The 20,691-nt window shown below is 15.8% G+C and overlaps 1 protein-coding gene across 1 annotated transcript; it reads right to left on the bottom strand.

The window, feature by feature from the left end:
• Positions 1 to 1,961: 1,961 nt before the first annotated feature.
• On the bottom strand, positions 1,962 to 19,821 carry LOC135120950 (splicing factor Cactin-like). Its single transcript, XM_064045275.1, has 15 exons — positions 19,759 to 19,821; positions 18,991 to 19,062; positions 15,570 to 15,632; positions 14,522 to 14,665; positions 14,325 to 14,408; positions 14,106 to 14,175; positions 11,235 to 11,312; positions 8,851 to 8,978; positions 6,093 to 6,266; positions 4,853 to 4,918; positions 3,800 to 3,907; positions 3,646 to 3,732; positions 2,446 to 2,592; positions 2,090 to 2,203; positions 1,962 to 2,034 (listed from the first exon to the last, which is right to left on the bottom strand). Exons 2-15 carry the CDS (start codon positions 19,012 to 19,014, stop codon positions 1,978 to 1,980), a joined length of 1,344 nt encoding a protein of 447 aa, XP_063901345.1. The 5' UTR covers positions 19,015 to 19,062; positions 19,759 to 19,821; the 3' UTR covers positions 1,962 to 1,977.
• Between the last annotated feature and the right edge of the window lie 870 nt (positions 19,822 to 20,691).

Here is a 20,691-nt window from a genome sequence, read left to right as displayed (position 1 = left end):
GTTAAATTTGACTTAATAAAATATCTGAGAGCCCATTAGGCAAAGAAATTATCAAACTCGATAAACCTTGCAAAATTAAAAAGAAATAAAAGGCGAAAAGAAATTAAGAAAATGGTAAAATTAGTTGCTCCTTTGTAACCATCTCTATATACTTTAAATAGAAAGAACATTTTTGCCATAGAAATATCTAAGTTTAAATAAATACCGAGTCATCTTTATATTGTGTTTTGTAAACTAATTTTAATTATTTTGTTATAACTTTTTTTTCATGATACATCATATCACTATATATAACTAAAACCGCTGGTCTCAGTGAGAGTGGTTATATTTTTAGTTTGCAATTAACTTTTAAAATAAAAGTAAACACGTTTTACCTAAATTATGTCATCTCTACACTTCTTTTGGCTATCTCAAAAATTATAAATATCCATATACAATCTATTTTCGTTTAAATCTTTACATAAAATCTTTCTAAATTAGCGACAGGATTAACAATATGTTAAGCGTGTGATACAAGTAGTATTTCTGAATATGAGCTAAAATATACGCTAGTCCTTTTTATAAAGACCTAAATCTTAGGATACAGAAATATTATTAGTTGCAAATAAAGTTTTTATGTTTGCATAATTAATAATAGAAAACAATATAGTTGGTATATCTATGAGTGACTGTAAAATTCTTAATAACGCAAAAGCTTTTTTAAAAGACATTTAAAAAGAATAAGACTAAATGAGATAACGGCAAAGATCTTTATATAGTATTCATAATCATTATAACTTGATCTTCAACCACCAAAAAATTTAATACTGAAGTTTCGGTATATGAATTAATATAAACACACTTAGTAAATACAATACTACATTTAAGCTACGTAAACCAAACTAGTCAAAGGTTATCAAACTTTAAGTGAACAATACGACAAAAATTAGGGAATTACTAAGCAAAAGAGCGGGCCAGGCATAGGCTATAGGTCATAAATGTAATACATTTTTTAAAAAAAAAGTGATAGAATATTTACTTTAAACCGAAACATCTACACTTTCTTTCTAATAACAAATATTAAGGTGGCGAAATATGCGTTTACTTGAAATCTAATATTCAATGGAAAGCAAATTTTTAAAATCCGTATGCGAAGCAGAATATATCAAACAAAGGAATTAGATTCTTCTGCATTAGAAAAATACCTTACAAACTTCTACTTAGTAAAAGCATATCCGCCCACGATAAAAGTTAACGTCCATGATAGCTAAAGAAATAAAAAAAATTTTATGCTATTATGTAACAGTTAAAAAAAATATGGCAGATTTCATTTTCTTAAACACAATCGAAACAGAGCGGCGGGTATATATTAACAGCCGTAGTAATTAATACTATTAAGGGGATTGAAAAAGTCATAGAGGGACTAATACCTAGCAATTGCAAGCTAAAATTTAAGACCGCTCCCGAGAACAATGACGTTTTAGTCTATATATCACCTGATACAAAACCTTCGATGATAGCTTATAAACGAAAGCTAGTGTTTTTTTGCATCACTCATTCAATAACTCAGTTGACCAATAGTGTTTTAAGCACAGTATTACCAACCAATCAATAATATTCTCAGAATTAGCAGTTTCATGGTAATAATTTTTAATGAATTTTTTTTGCACATGACATATCTTTAACCTCAAGCTTAAAAAAAATAGCACCTTCATTTGGTCTAAAATTTTTTATTTTCTTTAAAGTATTTATTTTATTTATTAGAAATTTATTTGTATGAAAATAAATATTAAATCTTCTTAACACTAAAAAAAATAACAAAATAAAGCTTTATTATTATTATAAAAAAATTATTATCGTCGATAGCGGTCTCGTTTAAAATGAAACCAAAGTTGAAAAACTCCTTTTTCATAACGACAACGAAAACCTTTTTTTCATATAAAAAATTATCATAGATGTAGGGGATATTTTTCATAATAAATATAATGATAAGAATATTTAACCTCTTTTATGAGAAAATTCCCATTCACGATTAACAATTTTAAAGGCGATATCCTAATAATAATAATAACCACCACAATAATATCATAATAATAGTAATAATACAAACTTCGTAAGGAGGACCCGCAGAAAAACGTATGACACAAAAATCCTTCTCTTCTTTATCTACTGAAACAGAATAACTTGGCGCCTTATTTCGGTCTATCAAATCCGGATAAAACAACTAAAATATAGCAATGTGATCGATTAAAAAAAGGACCAATAATAATTACGAAAATTTGCATGAAATAATAATGAATTTCACAAATAGCTGACCGATTATAGAAGCTTAATAATAAACAATATATAATAATAATAAAAGTATAATATTTTGAAAAAAATATATAATGGAAGTAAAATAATAATACTAAAAAATATAATAATAGTATTTGAATAAATATAAACTGCCTTAAAAAACAAGAGTACATTAAATTTATAGCCCTGCACAACTTTTGGGGGGGGATTGTCAAAATCGTAGTGAGTTCGGTTATACTTGGTCCACTCAAAGCCGGTGTGCACGCGGTTGAAGTAACGTGGCTTCCGCGGGCGGTACTTATCAGACCAAAAGTAAAGCTTTTATAATAATATATAAATATTCAAAATAAATAAATATATTATTATAATAATAGTAAATAATAATAATGAGTAATAATAATTAACTTTTTAAAACATATTCTAATAACAAATTTTTATTTAAAAGTCGTTCTATTTTTATTTTTAAAAATTTAAAAAATAATAATATATGAATTTGACATTTTTTTCCATTTCTTTTTTAATTTGTTTAGTATATTATTATTATATAATAAAAATTATAGTGAAGAATAAAGTTATTATTAAATTAAGATATATATAATAATAATAAATAATATTATTTAACTATTTAGAAATATTTTCTAATATAATAATTTCTTTAAGTTTTATTTTATTATTATTTATTTTTATACAACATAATAAAATATTTTAGATATTTATTTAATAAGTTTTTTAATATTCTATTGTATAATAATACTAATAATAAATAAAAATAATAAATAAAGTAAATAAAAAAAATTAACTTTACATAAAAAATTTCCTTAATAAATAATATTCTGTAAAGTTCATTTTAGTTATTTATTTTTATATTATAAATTTAATAGTTTTTTATAATTGTTATAGAAATAAAATATTATATTCTTTTAATAACTTCAAATTTGTTTATTGTTATAAAAATAAAAAATTAAATTCTTTTATTAATTCTATAATTTACGTTATTAATTTTATATTTTATTAATATATTCATAATCTTTTACTTTTTATATAAGAAATATTTCAAGTTTCAAATTTTTTAAAATTAATTATTTTATTATTATTTTTATAAAAAGAATTTTAATGTATAAAAAAAATCAATTTATAAAAATTAATTTTTATTACTATTTAATAAAATTATTATTTCAAATATAATATTATTCACATTTTAGTTTTATATTAATTCTTAAAAGGTTTCTAATTCAATATTATTTTTTATAAAAAATTTATTATATTTTTAAGTTTATAACAGCTTATAATAAAAATTTCATAAATATTTGATACCTTTTTTAACATATAATAAAAATAATAAAGAATACAAAATAAAATTAAATAATAAACTTGATGAGGAAGTTGAATTTCTGCTCTAAATTCTTCTTCATCTTCCTCAAGCTCTTTACTTCTCTGGCGTTCAACCCACGCATCCCCCTTAATTATAAACAGGACCAACTTATATGTTTTGTAAGGTGAAAGCAAAAGCAACCGTTTTAAATACCTGAGCGTCTGATGATTCGTCTATTGAGTTGGAGTTCCGGCAAAATGCTTCCCAGACGGCTTTTCTTTGGATTTTCAGGTTTTTTACGAATTGTTCTAAAGTAATAACCTAAATAAGAATAGTAATAATAATTAAATTTATTAATAATAAAATAATTTTTATTTATATTTACAAAAAAGCTAAATTGATATAAAAAAGTTAAATATTTAATATATATTAATAAAAAATAATAAAATTTAAAAATAAATAATAAAACTTTTTATATATAACTTATTGTTTTACTTATAATAAACTTAAATAATATATAGACAACTTTTTTTAAAAAAATAAACTAGTGTAGACTTTAAAATTCTTTTTAACTTTATAAATTATATAAAAACCATTGTATTTTTTATAAATAAAAAAAAGTTTTATATTATTTTATCAATATAACAGGGATCTTAATAAAAGTTTTAAAAAAAAAAAATTTCCTTATAATAACAATAAACTGTTCAAATTTTTGACAATTCTTTGTCTTCACCATTCGCTATAAATATAAAAAGAATGAAGCGCGACGAGGAACAAAACAGATATAATTTTGATCACGTGATATAAAGGATGTAAAACGTGGAAGGTCACATGAACCAAACGCGATAAATACGTGGTACCTATAAGATTTGTAACGCAGACACGTGCGCACCTTGTTTTATCAAAAGTTACCGCTTATTTTTGACCCTTTCATATAAAAATTTTAACTTTTTATTAGTATCTATTGGTTGCATTTTATATATATCACTATTTTTATTGGTTTATAATCATTAATTAAAATTTTATATTCATTATATATTAATTATCACGAATATTTTTCTAAACAGAAAAATTACATAATTTTTGCTTATATTAATTATAACCGGCTATTCAACATAGTAACTGTATTTTTAAAGAATATATATTACTACTTTTAGCTCTTTTTAATGGAATTTTTATGAAATTTCATTGGTTATTATAATATTTTTAGTCAATTATAATGATTTATTATTATTTTGAATATATTACGAATTATAATCAAAATACCTCATCATCTTCTGAAGGGCAAAGAGGAGGGCTATAAATGCCTTCAACTTCTAAAGGCACTTCCAACTTTATAAAAAATTATAATAAAAATTAAATTTAAAAACAAATTCGTAACAATTTAAGCATATAATGATGCAAATTGGTTAGTATTATTATTAATTATAATTTGCATTATGTTCGTTTTAGTATTTATTACTATTATTATTTAATATTCTTATAATTACTATATTTATTAATATTATTTGTTTTATTGACAGAACTACCATTATTATTTACTGTTTATTTTTATTATGAAACTTTAAACTATTAATTTTTTTTAGACCCAAGAGAGGCACTTTAAAGTTTAAAGAAGTAACAAAAAAGATTCATCTTTTATAGAAAAAGCTTATAAAAAACGCAGCAAAACAAAGTGCTGGCGAGCCACCTGAAGACCAAAAACGAGTCGGATTAAAAATATATATTCACGAGAAAAAAAGGTTAATAGCTTGCATTAGTATTCATTGAAGTATTTATATTGTTTCACTTTTAATTTTTTTAATTTGTTATAAACTTATTTTTATTATAAAGGTTGTATTGTTTATCTTTTGTTCTAACATAATAATAACAAGAAAATAATATTGTTAGAAATAATAATGATAATAAAATAATATTAATATTTCTTTTTAAATTATGTTATGTTTTTCAATTATAAAAAATATTCACCCCATAGCAAATTATACTATTGGTAACTATAAATTCGCTTTAGGCGTTATTAACAGTAAAACCATCCTGTTTATGCTAAATTTGCGTCTACCTTTAAGCTACGTTCACTCAAATAAACGGGACTCGCTTATTTTTAAAACCACTCAATATAAATTTAATTTTCTAAAATGGTGCAATTAATATCTTAAATAGGATGCTCAATTAATAAATTGTGTACTGCAAATCAATTTGCAACTTTTACTCTTATCTTGGTTTATACTATTTGTATGTTTTCTTTCACTATTTCTTTCTCTATATATTCTTGATAATTATAATATAATTATAATAATATAAATTTACATTTCCCTTGATATTTTTCTTCTTTATTTATTATTATTTTTAACTTAATCATGTTTATTTTATTATTTATTTTAGTGAAACATATGCTCTTTATTTTACTTACTATTTATTATTATTATTTACTACCATTACTAACGTAAATAATAAAAATTTTATATTATATTGTTAAAAAAAAATAAGAAAAATAGTTACAACCCACCTCGTCGACCACGTGGGTCTCGGGTTCCATAGGTTTAATAGTCTCACGAGGTTGGTCGATTTCATTATTTTTTTCTTCTTTAATAATGGGATCGGGTAGTTGTTCCATGGTCTCTGCCTCGAGAAATTTTTTTTTTGAGCGAAGAATAGTCGCATGAAATTCAGTGAGTCTAGCCTATAAATAAATATGAATATACAATATAATAAGTAAAAATAATTAATAAAGAGAATAAATAATTACAAAGGGAAAGATATAAATACATAAATTAGTATATTAAAAAATAAAGTAGTAAAAAAATGTTAAATATAAATATGAAAATATTTATAAATAAAAAAAGAAAAAATATATTGTAAAAAATATGTTAATAATAATATAATAATAATAAAAATTTAAACATAAAAAAATAATAAATAAAACTTAAAAAGAAATAATAACAATAACATGAAAAAAAATAAAAGACATTGAAATTTTAAAATTATAAAAAAAACAATTTAACAAGAAATTTATACTATAATACAAAATAATAAAATTATTAATATATCCAAATAAAAAAATAATTTGCAATAATAACAAATTTTATATAATTAAATATAAATGAAATTGCGAATAATTAATTAAATATAAATAATAAATACATATAGAGAAGTATTAAATAAGTAATTATGTATCAAACTCTCATATAAATAGTAAATATATGTAAATAATAAAATAAATAAATTTATATATATATAACTTTTATATAAAAATTAAATACATATAAAAAAGTATTAAAAATAATATATAATTAACCGTTTATATTATTAACAGATAATAATTAAAAAGACTGCTACATATTAATAAACTCTTATAAAGAAATAATAAAGTACACTAATGATAAAAAAATTAATAAATAAACGATTAAATATAAATAATAAATAAATAAATAAGTATTAAAAAATTAGTAATAACAAAAAATAAATTTTAAAAACTATTATACACAATAATAAATATAAAAAGTAACAATTATTTATTTGTTAATAAGTAAATATAAAAATAAGACAAATAAACTATAAATATTTATAACAAAAATAACAATAAAAAAATATGTATATAGTTAAACTATGAGATATAAATAAAAAAAATTAATATATGTTTATAATAATTAATAATACAAAAAAAACTATTAAATATAAATAAATACTTATAAAAAATAAGAAATAAGTAAAAAAGATAAACTATTATATATATATGATAAAATATAATATGTATAAACTATTATATATAAATAGTTTATAAATATATACATAAAAAAATATAATATAATACAATAATAATATATAGTACATATTCATAATCTTTTTAATGTAAATAATAAGAAAGATTTTTATAAGTAAATATAATAATATTTTAAAAAAAAATTATATTAAATAATAAATCTATTAAGAAAATAATAATAAATTTAATAAAAATGTAATGAATTGTTGAAATATATAACAATATTAATTATAAATATTTAAATAGAAAAAGAAATTATATAACAATAATAAATAAATTAATATAAAAAAGTAGATAATTATAATTAAAATTATTGAGTATATAAAAAAAATTATAGATAAATATATAATTTAAATATAATAAACAAAAATAAAATTGTTATTCTATAAAAAATAACTATTAAATTTAAACAAAAGTAATTATTATGTATCATAATAATTTACAATAAAATAGATATAAACGAAAGCATAAAAAATAGTAACAAAAAAAAAATTAAATTTATACAAAATAATTATTAATTATATAAAAATGTATAAAAAAAACTATTAAATATAATTAAAATTTATATTAAATATATTTCTTATAATAATATATACGGACTATAATAATATGAAAATAGAAAAAAGTTTGAAAATAATATAAAGCATATAAATAAAAAATAATAATAAACACTAAAAATTTCATATAATAAAAAAATTTTACTTTTTATAATTGAAAATATAAATATAATAATAAAATATCAAGGAAATAATTATCATTAAATTATAAAAAAAGCAAAAATACGTAGAAGACTATTACAAATAAATAATAAAAAATTTATATAACAAATAAAATAATAAATGTAGAAATATCAATACTAATGATAGTAATAAATATAAATAAATACCTGAAAAAACATAAAAAGTAAGAAATAAAGTTATAAATAATAATAATGACATGTAAATATTATTGTATAAATATAATTCTAAAAATTCTAAAAATAACAAATATAAAAAATATATAATTGTACAAAAATTAATAAAAATAAAAATATCTGAAAGTGAATATGAATACAAAATATTTATAGTAACTAAAAATTATGTATATATAATTATTATTTCATAATAAAACAATATTACATGGTATTCTAAATATATATAAATATATATACTAAAATTTTTCAAAAATAAAATATTTGAAGGTATATATGAATATAATATAAAAAAATTATAATAACTGAAGAAATAAATATAGATACCTATAAACTTATTTAAAATAATAATAATAAATAAAGTTATATATATGAAATTATAAAATAAATTATTATTATATTTATAATAAAAACAGTTAAATAAATAAAAATAAATATAATTACACATAGATTGTATAAAATATATTAATTCATAGGATTAAATAAAATATATTTAAAGTAAATATAAAATGATATATTTATAATAAATATATATAAACATATGAAAATAAATTTAATGTAATAAAAAGCAAAAAAAATATAATAAAAGCAAACTTTTGCCATATGAACATCCAAATGATTCAACAATTCCGTCCAATAAGCAACGTCAACGTGGTCACTTTCGTATGCTAATTTTTTTTCTATAGAATTTTTTAAGGCTTTGAGCTCTCCCGTTCCCTTTCCTAAAAAAAAAAAATAAGGAAAAAAAGATAATATTAAAGAATAAATAATATTTAAAATATAAAATATTAAAAAAAGATAAAAAGTAAATAAATAAAATAATAAATAATTTGTAATAAAATATAATAGTTCTTTTTCTACTAAAAAAAATAAGTAAAAAAAATATTAAAAATATAAAAGTAAATAATTATATTAAATACAAATAAATTAATATTATAAAAAAATATTATAATACTTTTTTAATTAAAAAAAATAATAAGTAAAAAAAAAATAATATTCAATAAAAAATAAAATAATATAAAAGTAAATAATTATATTAAATATGAAAATATTAATAATTTAATAAAATATGAAAATTCTTATTCTATTAAAAAAAGTAATAATAATCATAATAATAAACTAAATTTTTGTCATATTTATTTTATTAAAATGTAAAAATAACTATCATAAAGAAAAATAATAGAGAATATATAATATATAATATAACAAAACAATTCAAAAAGTATATAGCAATAAAAATGAATAACTATATATTGAAATATAAAATATATAATAATCCTTTAGCTAATAATAATAAATAAATGTTATAATATTAAAAATTCCTAGTATATAAAATATAATAAATAATAAATAATAATAATAAACAATTTTATAATAAAAAATAAATTTTTTTTATTTATAAAATAATAATATAAAAAAATTTATAATAAAAGTATAAATAAAAAATATAAAATAAAAAGGACTAAAATAATATATAAAAAATTATATAAATAAGAAATAAAAATAAATCATAATAATAATAAATGATTTTATAAACATAATAAATATAAAAAATATTTCAAGCAAAATAAATATTTTTTAAAAGAAATTATAATTATAATAACGAATTGTTATATTGCGATTATATTTATATATAATAATAACAATAAAGTATATATAATATACAGAATATTTTTAATAATATTTGTAAGATAAAATTCAAACTTATTATCATATTAACATATAACAATAATAATAAGTAAAAAAAATGTAATAACCTCATATAAAATTATTAATAATATTTATTATGTGAAAAAATTTATAACTTTAATAAAATTATATTATTAAATAATTATAATAATAATAAATTTATAAAATAAGTTTTAGTTGTAAAAATAATAACCAATATAGCTTATAATTATAGTAAAATAATATAATTTTATAAAAATAATAATAAGAAATAAAAATATGTAAATTATATAAAATAATAATAAAATGAAACATAAAATAAAAATTTAAAGTAAAATATATTGTAATATATATAACAATAATATTAAAATAAAAAAATTTATAGTTATACAAATTGTAATAATATTACTATGTAAATTAATTTTTAGTAAATAATATTTTTATATAAAAATTATATAAATATATAATAATTAAAAATTTTGATATATAATATAATATTAACGTTATAAAGTGAAATTTACAGTAAATAATATTATTTTATAAAATAATATAATAATTAAATAAAGTATTATATAAAGAAAATATAAAAATATATAATAATAAACAATTAAATATAAATATTAATAAGTAAAACTTATAACCAATAATAATATTAATATATAACCAAATTATTTATAATAAATAAAATTTATAGTTATAAAAATTATAATAATAATAATATGTAAATTGATTAGATTAAAAATAATTTTTGAATATAAAATTATATAAACCAATAATAAATAATAATATGTAAATATTTATAAGAAATTTATTAGCAATAATAATATAAATTATAATAATACGCAAAATAATAACAGTAATAATAATAAATAAATAAATAAAAAATTATTTACTATATGTAACAAGAATAATTCTTATATAGAAGATTTTTAATCGATAATAATTATAATAATAATAAATATTAAAAATTAAAATAATACTCTATAAAAAAATAATAATAAAAAAATAATAAAAATTAATAATTATACTATTACTATATAAAAAATAATAAATAATATAGTATACTATTTTAATAATAATTATAATAGATAAGTTTAGATAAGAATATAAATATATAAAAAATATAGTATCTAATACCTATAGAAATAATAATAAATTAATATATAGAAAATATAAGATATATATAATAATTATAAATAAAATATTTTAATAATTTTATGTAATAATTAATATACAATATATATAATAATATATAAAACTATAAGAAGGAGAAGAAAATTGATATGCAAACAATAATAATAATCATAAACCATCTAAAATGGTCTTAACAGATTCGCGAACTGATTCGTTTAAACCGCTATCAAAGGCTCGGCAATGCTGAGCAGATTCTTCAGATAATAGTAATAATATTTCAATAATACATAAAAAATAATATTATTAAATAATAATAAAAACTATAATAATTATTATATAAATATTATATATTACATAATTTATATTATTTTTTAATACCTTAAAAATTTAATATAATAATAAACTGAATATTAATAATATTTTATAAATAACTTAGTTTATATAATAATAATTAAAATGTTAACAGGTATGATAAATATTATAATTATTAATATTAAATAAAATAAATAATATTAGAGCAAGAAAATAATAACTTATTATTGGTAATTCCATATATTTAGTTTAAATAAAATAATAATAAAAGATATATATAAAAAAATAATTAAAAAAACATTAATGAATGAAGTGATGATGGAAATAACTATAATTAATAAAAAAATTAATTAATTGAAAGATAAAATAATAACAAATTTTTTGAATATTTATTATATAATTAATAATAAGTAAAGTGTTGGTAGGAGTAAAAATAATAATTAATAATAATATAACAACGAAAAAATTATTAGTATAAAAAGAAAATTAGTGTAAGTATAAAAATTATAATAATAAAAATAATTTCTTTGACAAATTATAAAAAGTATCGATAAAAGTAATAAGTATTATTAGTGATAAAATGGAATAAATTAAAATTTATGATGGTTTTATAAAAACATTTAGTTTGAATAATATAGTAATAAAAGATATAAATTGTTTAAATATTATAAAGATAACAATGATAATAATTAAAGTGTAAAAAAAAGTAAAAGTTATAATTAATAATTAAATAATGATAATATAAAAACGAAAGTGTAATCATCATTAAAATAATTAATAATGGTTATAAGAATTATTATAATAAAAGTATAGGAGTAACTAAGAATAATCGCAACAAAACTAGAATAATATAATAATCTGTGGTAAAAGATTGGTTAGAACAAAATTTTAATACAAACAAAAGTAATAATAATAAGCGAAAAATAATAATTATAACAAAAAAATTAATTAAACAACAAAATAAATAATAATAATCATAATAATAAAAAAATAATATAATATTTAAAACTTTTAATGATAATAAAATATATAATAAACGTAATATTATATTAATAATAATAAAAGTAGTACTAAATGATAACTTGTATAAAGGAATAATATTTTAATAAATTAAATATTATAATAAAAGAAATAAAATATAAAAAATATATGAATAAAAAAAATATTATGAACATAATTATAATAATATATTTTATTTTGTTTTAAAAAATAATACTAAATGAAGTATTTTATTTTTTCTGATAATAATAATAATAAATAAAATCATTAAAATTATATTAAAAATAATAACAATAAAAATAACACCATAAATAATAAAAAAGTATATAAAAAAAGTAATATAATAAAATATTTTCATAATAAAAGTAATAAAATAATAATGAATTGTATATTTTATATTAAATCATCGTAATATTTTTATATTTATCATCATTAAATGAATATAATAAAATAAGTACTTGAAGTTATTTTATTAATAATTATGAGTGTATAACTAAAATAAAAATAATAATAAAAATAATAGCCACAATAAAAAAAATTATAATAAAAGTGCTCCACAATTAATAATTATTGCAATAATAATAAATAAACTAATAATAAAATAAACATTAAATATAATAATTTTTTTCAAAAATTTATATAATAAATTATTTGAAACTGTTTTAAAAATCATAAATACACCAAAAATAATTAATACTAATAAATAATTTATATTTATTTCATAATAATTGTTACAAAAAAATTCATATAACAATTTAAATGTTATTTAAATTATTATTATAAATAAGTAATATAAAAATAAATTATATATTTCATATTATTTTAGTAATTATTATGAAAGTACTATTACCAATAATAATAATCGTTAAAAAAATTTGAAATTGTACTAGTAGTAATAATAAATTCTACCAAAGAAAAAGAAAATTAGTTTAATTAAATTCAGATAATAATAATTTTACATTTAAAAAGTTTTGTTAATAATTATTCCAGAAAAAATAATTATATAAAAAATTATGTTTTTTAATTACTTTAGTAATAAAATAAGTTCTCCCATAAATAATAAAAAACATAATAAATTATTAAAAATAATTTATAAAATGTAAATATAAATATACCAATTTGTTTATAAAAAAATTATAACCAAATAAAAATTGTTAAAATTATAGTCAAACCCAACATAATAATTATAATAATAAAAAAATTCATATAATAATATTAATATTATTTATATAATAACATTTACAATTATTTTAAAAATAATAATAAAAGTTGAAATTTAAATAATAAAATTTTATATAGTTTTCAAAATAATAATAATAAAAGTCAAAATTATAATAAAAAATTATATTTCAAATATTTTTAGATTGCTTTGATAATAATAACAAAAGTTAAAATTAAATAAAAATTATTTTTGATTTTTTATAATAAAATTGTTAGAAACAAAATATAAAAATAATTATTGTTTAACAAAATTATATATTCAAGTTGTTGTTTATATTACTTCTTTAACGAATAACAATATTTACCATAATATAAAAAAATAAATAATAATAAAATTAATTTTGCAATTATTGTACAATTTTAATTGTTTTAATAACAATAATCACTAAATACGTAATATTATAGTTATATACTTTATATTATTTTAAAACAACTTCTATGTAAACAATAATAATAGTTAATTATAAATAGTAATAAGTAAAAAAGATAATAAAAATATTATTATTATTATTAACTAGTTGGATCACGAAGTAACGCGTCCCTTTTTACTTCTTCAAGTCGATGCTCGCATAGAAGTTTTAAATCCTTTAAAACAAAATCTTATTGGTTAAAAGTTACTCCTTACATACTTGATTGGCCCAAAAATTTCTAATTCTACTTAATGACAATCTTTACTAATTTCGTTAATATTATATAATAAAAAAAGCGCCAACACCACTTATTATTATTATTACCGTCCAGTATTCAATATTTTCAGCAAAAGTTAAATAAAGTTTTATATCTGCTAGCAAGTCTTCCGTATCAATAAGGTTCAGATCCTAAAAAGAATATCATTTTTTAATAAAATAATATAAAACAATATTTCATATAAAAAAAGGTCAAAACAATATAAAAAACGTAAGGTTTTCTTAATAAATCATAATATATTTACATTAAAAATCTTATAAGGTTCACAAACATCAACATCATCTTCTTTTTGATTGGTCTCGATATATTTAACGAGAATATCGATTGGTTTTGCTCTTCCAGCCTCAAAACGAATCCGGCTTCGGATTTTGGCTTGTTCAATATGGAACTAATTTAATGTAAACTCTCAAATAATAATAATAACAAAAATAATACTATTAATGAAAAGATTAATAATAATAATTTTACCCAAAAAAAAAAGTACCATTATGTTATTGAAAAAAGGACGAATAATAAATTGTTATTAGCCAATAAAAATAAAGATGCAATACTAAGAGAACTAAAGCAATAAAATATACAAACAAAAAGTGTGGTCTTATCACGAGCCAAAGACAAGGAAATAAAAATAAATCAAGCGAACTATATGTAAACAATAAAAAAGAAAAAATAAAAATATTGTATTTTAAAAAATCAACCAATAACTTAGTTTCTTTATATAATAAAAGTTAAAAAAAATTTTAATATATATATTCTTAAATATCATATATTTATAAATTAATCGTTAAAACTTGAATATCTTTAAGAATTTTTATAATAAAAGTTATAAAATAAATAAAATGTTATTTATAGTTATTTATTTTAGTGAATTTTATTTTTTTAAAAAAATTTATATAATGAAAGTTTAAAAAATTATTTCCTTTAGTTTACAATAAAATAGAAAATCATGTTTCATTCATTTATATATTTCTATTAACTTTCTGTCATAAAAAGTTTATATAATAAAAGTTTGTTGTTCATTATAAAAATAAAAAAATTACTTCCATTAATTAATATTATTTCATTATTATAGTTAATTTATTTATATTAATAATTATGTATTAAAGTTATGAATTCTTTCATATTATCACTTTTATAAAAAGTTTTATAATGAAAAATAGTAATAAAAAAAAAGTTATTAAATACAAAGTTCCTTAGGTTTCTATTGCTTATATTATAATTATATAACACTTCCACTGTCAAATTTAAATAATATAATAAAAAAATTAAATTTAATAATAATAATAATTTCTTACAAGCTCTTCTTTACTTTCCCAGCCAAGCATATTCAGTTCTTCTCTTTCCCGTGCTTGTCTGGTCTGTACAAATAATAATTAGCAAAAGTAATACTAAAATAGCCAAAATATAATATAAAAAAAACTTTTAATATAAATTAACAATTAAAAATAAATTTATTAAGTTTATTTAATAAATTAAATTAAAGTTTTGTATGTAAAATTAATATTAACAAAAATTAAAAAAATATATAAAAACTTGTAACTATAATAAACTTTATTATATAACATTACAAATTTACTAAAAATCAAAAGTACATTTTTAAAATTAGAAAAAAAATTAAGTTAAATTTACATACTCAAGGAAAATTATTAATAACAAAAAAAATAATTGGAAATTTGTATATATATTAATGTAATTATAAAATATACTAAAAGTCAAAAATAAAATTCTGAAAAATTAAAAAAAAATTTATATACTTAATTAAAATTATTTGAAAATTTGTTATTATAATAAACTTTATTATAAATTATTAAAAATTATACTAAAAATCAAAAATAAATATTTTTAAATTTAAATTAATAAAATTGAATAAAACTGTTAATAAACTATGATAATATATTTGAATATATGCTATTAAAATTATATAATAAATTATTGTTAAATTTATTAAGAAAATAATAATAATTCTAATAAAAATATCTTAAAACAAGTTAATATAGCAAATTACTTTATAAATTATTATAAATACTATAAATCAAAAAATATTGTTAATTTTAATATAGAAATAATTAAAAATATTTTAAGTAAAATCAATATATTCTAATAAAATTAATAATAATATAACAAAAAATATATTTCAAAATTTGTTATTATAATAAACTTTATTAAAAATTATTATAAAATATACTAAAAACCTATAATAAATTTTTAAAAAATTTAAAATACTAGTAAGCTTAAATAAAATTAATAAATAAAATTAAAAATTAGAAAATTTTCAATTATAATAAACTTTCTAATAAAATTGTTATAAAATGTACTAAAAATCTAAAAAAAAAATTAATTAATAAAGCCAAATTTCTATAAAGATAATTCATTACTTATAAAAATAAAAATTTTATAAAACATTTGTTAATATATTAAACTTTATTATATATTATAAACGAATATACTTAAATCATATATAAATTATAAAATATACAAATAAATTTAATAATAACAATGATCATTTTTGAATTTGTTAAAATAATAAGTTTTACTATAATAAATTATTAAATATACTAAAAATCAAAAATAACGATTTAAAAATTAAAAAAATTTACTTGAAAAATTTATTTACAATAATAATAAACATATTTTAAAATTTGTTAATATAATAAACTTACATATAAAATTATTATGAGAATAATATAAATCAATAATAATTGTTAAATAAAAATAATTATAAAATATAATAATATAAATAAAATTTATTAACTATATATAAATTAAATTAAAATACTTGAAAAAAATTTAATAAAAACAAAATTTGTGAATATAAATATTTTTTTTAATAAATAAATATTACTAAAAAAAATTCTAATAATCAAAAATAAATTTTTATTAATTTTTAAAAATTCTAATAAATTTTTTTTAAAAAATATTAAAATAAAATACTTAAAAATATTGTAAATTAAAATAAAAAATATAAAATTTTGTAAGCTTTATCATGAAATGAATATTATTACAAAACATTCTAATAACCAAAAATAAATTTTATTAACTTTAAAAAAATTAGAAAAAAATATAGAAAGTTTGTTAATATAATTTCAATATTATATAAAAAAAATCTTATAATCAGAAATAAATATTAACTTTATAAAAATTTTTAAAATTAAAATTAATATATAAAAGTTTGTTAATATATAAATAGTTCTATTAATCAATATTAAATTTTATTAACGCTAAAAAAATTTAAATAAAAAAATGAATATATAAAAAAATTATTAATAAATATAAAAATTATATATTGAAATTTATATAATACAAAACATTCTAATAATCCAAAAAAATATTAATGACCTTCAAGAAAATAAAAAAAAATAAAATTTATATAATAAGTTAATATAAATGATACAAAACATTTTAAAAATCAAAAATAATAGTATAAACTTTAAAATAATAAAATTTTCTTTAGGAAAACAAAAAATAAAATTTTAAAAATAATATAACAAGTACTTAAAAACTACTAATAAAAATAAAAATTAATATATATATGGAATTTTTTTAAATAGTAAATTTTATTATTAAAAATTCATTACAAAAATTACTAAAATTAATAAATAAATTTTACTAAAATTTAAAAAAATTAAATAATAAAATTTTCAAGATGTATAAAAATATTATTAAAATTAAAATTAATGGAAAATTTGTTAATTTAAAAAAATTATGTTTTGGAAAAATTTTAAAACAAAATGTATACTTTACAAAAAAATAAATCAATAAAAATTTTAAAAAATTTAGTAATTACAATAAATTTCGAAAAAACTATAAATTTTTTAATATAAAAAAGTAGTATTTCTATTTAAAAAATTTCTAAGCAAAAAGAGAATCTCAATCAAAACTAATTTATAATATTAGATCAAATAATTAAAACTAATTTTATATATTTTTATTACCTTTGAAAAAAATTAAATTTAAAATAAATAAAAAACCTCTACTTATAAATTAATAATCATTAAAAGTGACTTATATAATTCTGTTACTAAATTAATAATTAAAATTATAATAATACTTGCAGAAATAGAATTCAAGTCGAAAATAAATTTTCTTAGATTTGAAACTATAATTATTATGGTCAATCCAAATTAATAAACTTTAAACTGAAATTGCTTAACAGAAAAAGAAATTAAAAATATTTATAAATTTCTTAAAAATTCCGTAAAAATTAAAAAAATACTGAAAATATTATTTAATAATAATTAAATTCAAAAAAAAATAAACCAAATAAAATATATTTTTATTAGAAAATAAAAATAACTAAAAACAAATCAGAAATAACAAAAGGAATAAAGTATATTATAATAAATTATAAAAATTAATAAAAATAAAAGTAAATTAAACAAAAAAAATTTTAATATTTAAATTAATTAATAATAAATTAAAAAAGAAAAAAATAACAATAAATTTTAAGAATAAGAAATATAAAAAGAAATTTCAAAAAACTTAGTTTACAAATAAAAGTTAAATTTTAAAAATTAGTAAAAAAGAAGTAAATTCGAAACTAAAATCTATAATAAAATTAAATACTTATTATTATTCAAAAACATCCTTAAAATAAATAAAATTAAAAATTTAATCTAAATAAATTTTAAATAAATTAAAAAAAAATTAAAAAAAATTACAAAAAATCAAAATTGTTAATTAAAAAATTAAGTATAGCAATTTATACAAAAAATAAACTTTTTCTTTTTCGGCTTCAAACATTTCTCGTTCTCTTTCAACTCTTCTTTCTTTTACGCGTTCAAGTTCAGCCTTTAAAAACCCATTAAAAAAAATTAAATTACTATTTAGTAGAAATAAATCTCTAAAAAATTGTAATTATAACAAAAATTTATCATAATTTAAAAAATTTTTTAATTCTTGTAAATAAAAATTTATACTAATAAAAGTTAAGGATGAAATCAAATATATAACTTACTTTTAAGCAGAAAAAAAACTTATAAATTGGATAACTATTAATTTATAAAACAAAATAATTTTATTTTTTAAAAAATTATTTTATAAAATATATATAAGAATATAAACTTCCTTATTTTTAATTTAAAAATATATATATAGAAACAAACTAATAAAGAATTATAAAAAAGCTAGAAAAATTATAGTTACAAACGAAAAACTAAAATTGGAGCTAATAAGCAAAGATAATTAAGTTAATAAAACTGTTTTATATAAAATAAATTTATTTTAAATAAAAATTAAATTAATAACTTATAAAAAAAAAATTAAAAAAATTTGAGAGAAATTAATACTTAATATGAAAGTAAAACATTAAATAAAATTTTTAAAATTAATTATTATATTAAAGTTTTATTCAAACTATTGAGTAATAAAAAAGTTTAAAGAAAAAACCCTAGTAACAATTATACTATTCCTAATAATAATAGAAATTATAGATATGCTTTAAGATTAAAATTGATTATAATAAATATATAAATATTTAATTGTCACTTTATTTTTTATTAAACGTTCTGCCTCCAAAATTTCAAGTTGTTTATCGCTTAAATTATATTTTTTTTTGTCCAATTCCATTTTTTTTTCCCAAACAAATTTCTTCATTAAACGCGTATCACCGAAGGGATTGTTAAGATTGCTGTAGCCGCCGATAGTCTCTTCAAGGCTTTATATGGATATAATATATTTATTGTAGTAAAATAAAAATTTAACTATATACAAATTTCTATTAAGTTAACAAAAATTTTTAATACAATATAAAAAATAAAAAAACCCATCCACATTTCCTGAAAGTTGTTTACGTTTAGCTAGCTTTTTAGCCAACCTTCTGGCTCTTTTTTCTTCAGGAGTTTCTAGAAGTTTCAAAAGTTCTTTCTTTTTTCTTTTAATTAGAAATTTATAATTATTAGTAAGGGAGTATTTTATAAAGAAAAACCTTTCCAGATCTTTTTCTTCTTTACCCATTTTATAAAAATTATTATCCCAATAAATTTAGAAATTATATAAATAATAAATTCAATAATAGTTCTTTAATATCTCTTCATAAACACTTCATAATAATAAATATATATGCTTTATATACTACGCTGTTCTTTTTAGTTTTACTTTTTTATAATCATTAATACTACAAAAATTTTAAGTATACGAGTTTTTTAAGTTGGTAGCACACGTGGCTTTTTTAATGCTTTGGTCTTTCCACGTGGGAGGCCCGGCTTAGTTAATTAAGTTGGAAACTCGGAAGGTTAACAAAATTTTACCATCCTTCTAGTCCTTACCAGCCTCTCAAGGTTTTAAAGTCAGTTCTGGTACTAATTTATAGCGTAGACTCATCTGCAGTTAGTTTAGTTCGCGAATAAAGGGTGTCCTTATCTATGGTCCTCGTTAGGAGCCACAGTAAACTTAGCTAGTTGTCTTTAACCTGGCTTGAGT

This window comes from Zophobas morio, unplaced genomic scaffold (assembly GCF_036711695.1).
Source record: "Zophobas morio isolate AGI-343-1 ecotype UQ-CSIRO unplaced genomic scaffold, CSIRO_AGI_Zmor_V1 ptg000451l, whole genome shotgun sequence".
In the NCBI taxonomy this organism is placed as follows: domain Eukaryota; kingdom Metazoa; phylum Arthropoda; class Insecta; order Coleoptera; family Tenebrionidae; genus Zophobas; species Zophobas morio.
This window is presented reverse-complemented; position numbering and strand designations above follow the sequence as displayed.

What these genes read in the sequence shown, in the direction of transcription:
- LOC135120950 (XM_064045275.1), bottom strand. Translation starts at nt 19,014, where the DNA reads ATGTTTGAAGCCGAAAAAGAAAAA. An exon ending in AAATTCAACTTCCTCATCAA is followed by an intron (nt 2,593 to 3,645) that starts GTTTATTATTTA and finishes TTATTATAAAAG; the next exon opens with CTTTACTTTTGGTCTGATAA. An exon ending in CTGCGGGTCCTCCTTACGAA is followed by an intron (nt 2,035 to 2,089) that starts GTTTGTATTATT and finishes TATTATTATTAG; the next exon opens with GATATCGCCTTTAAAATTGT.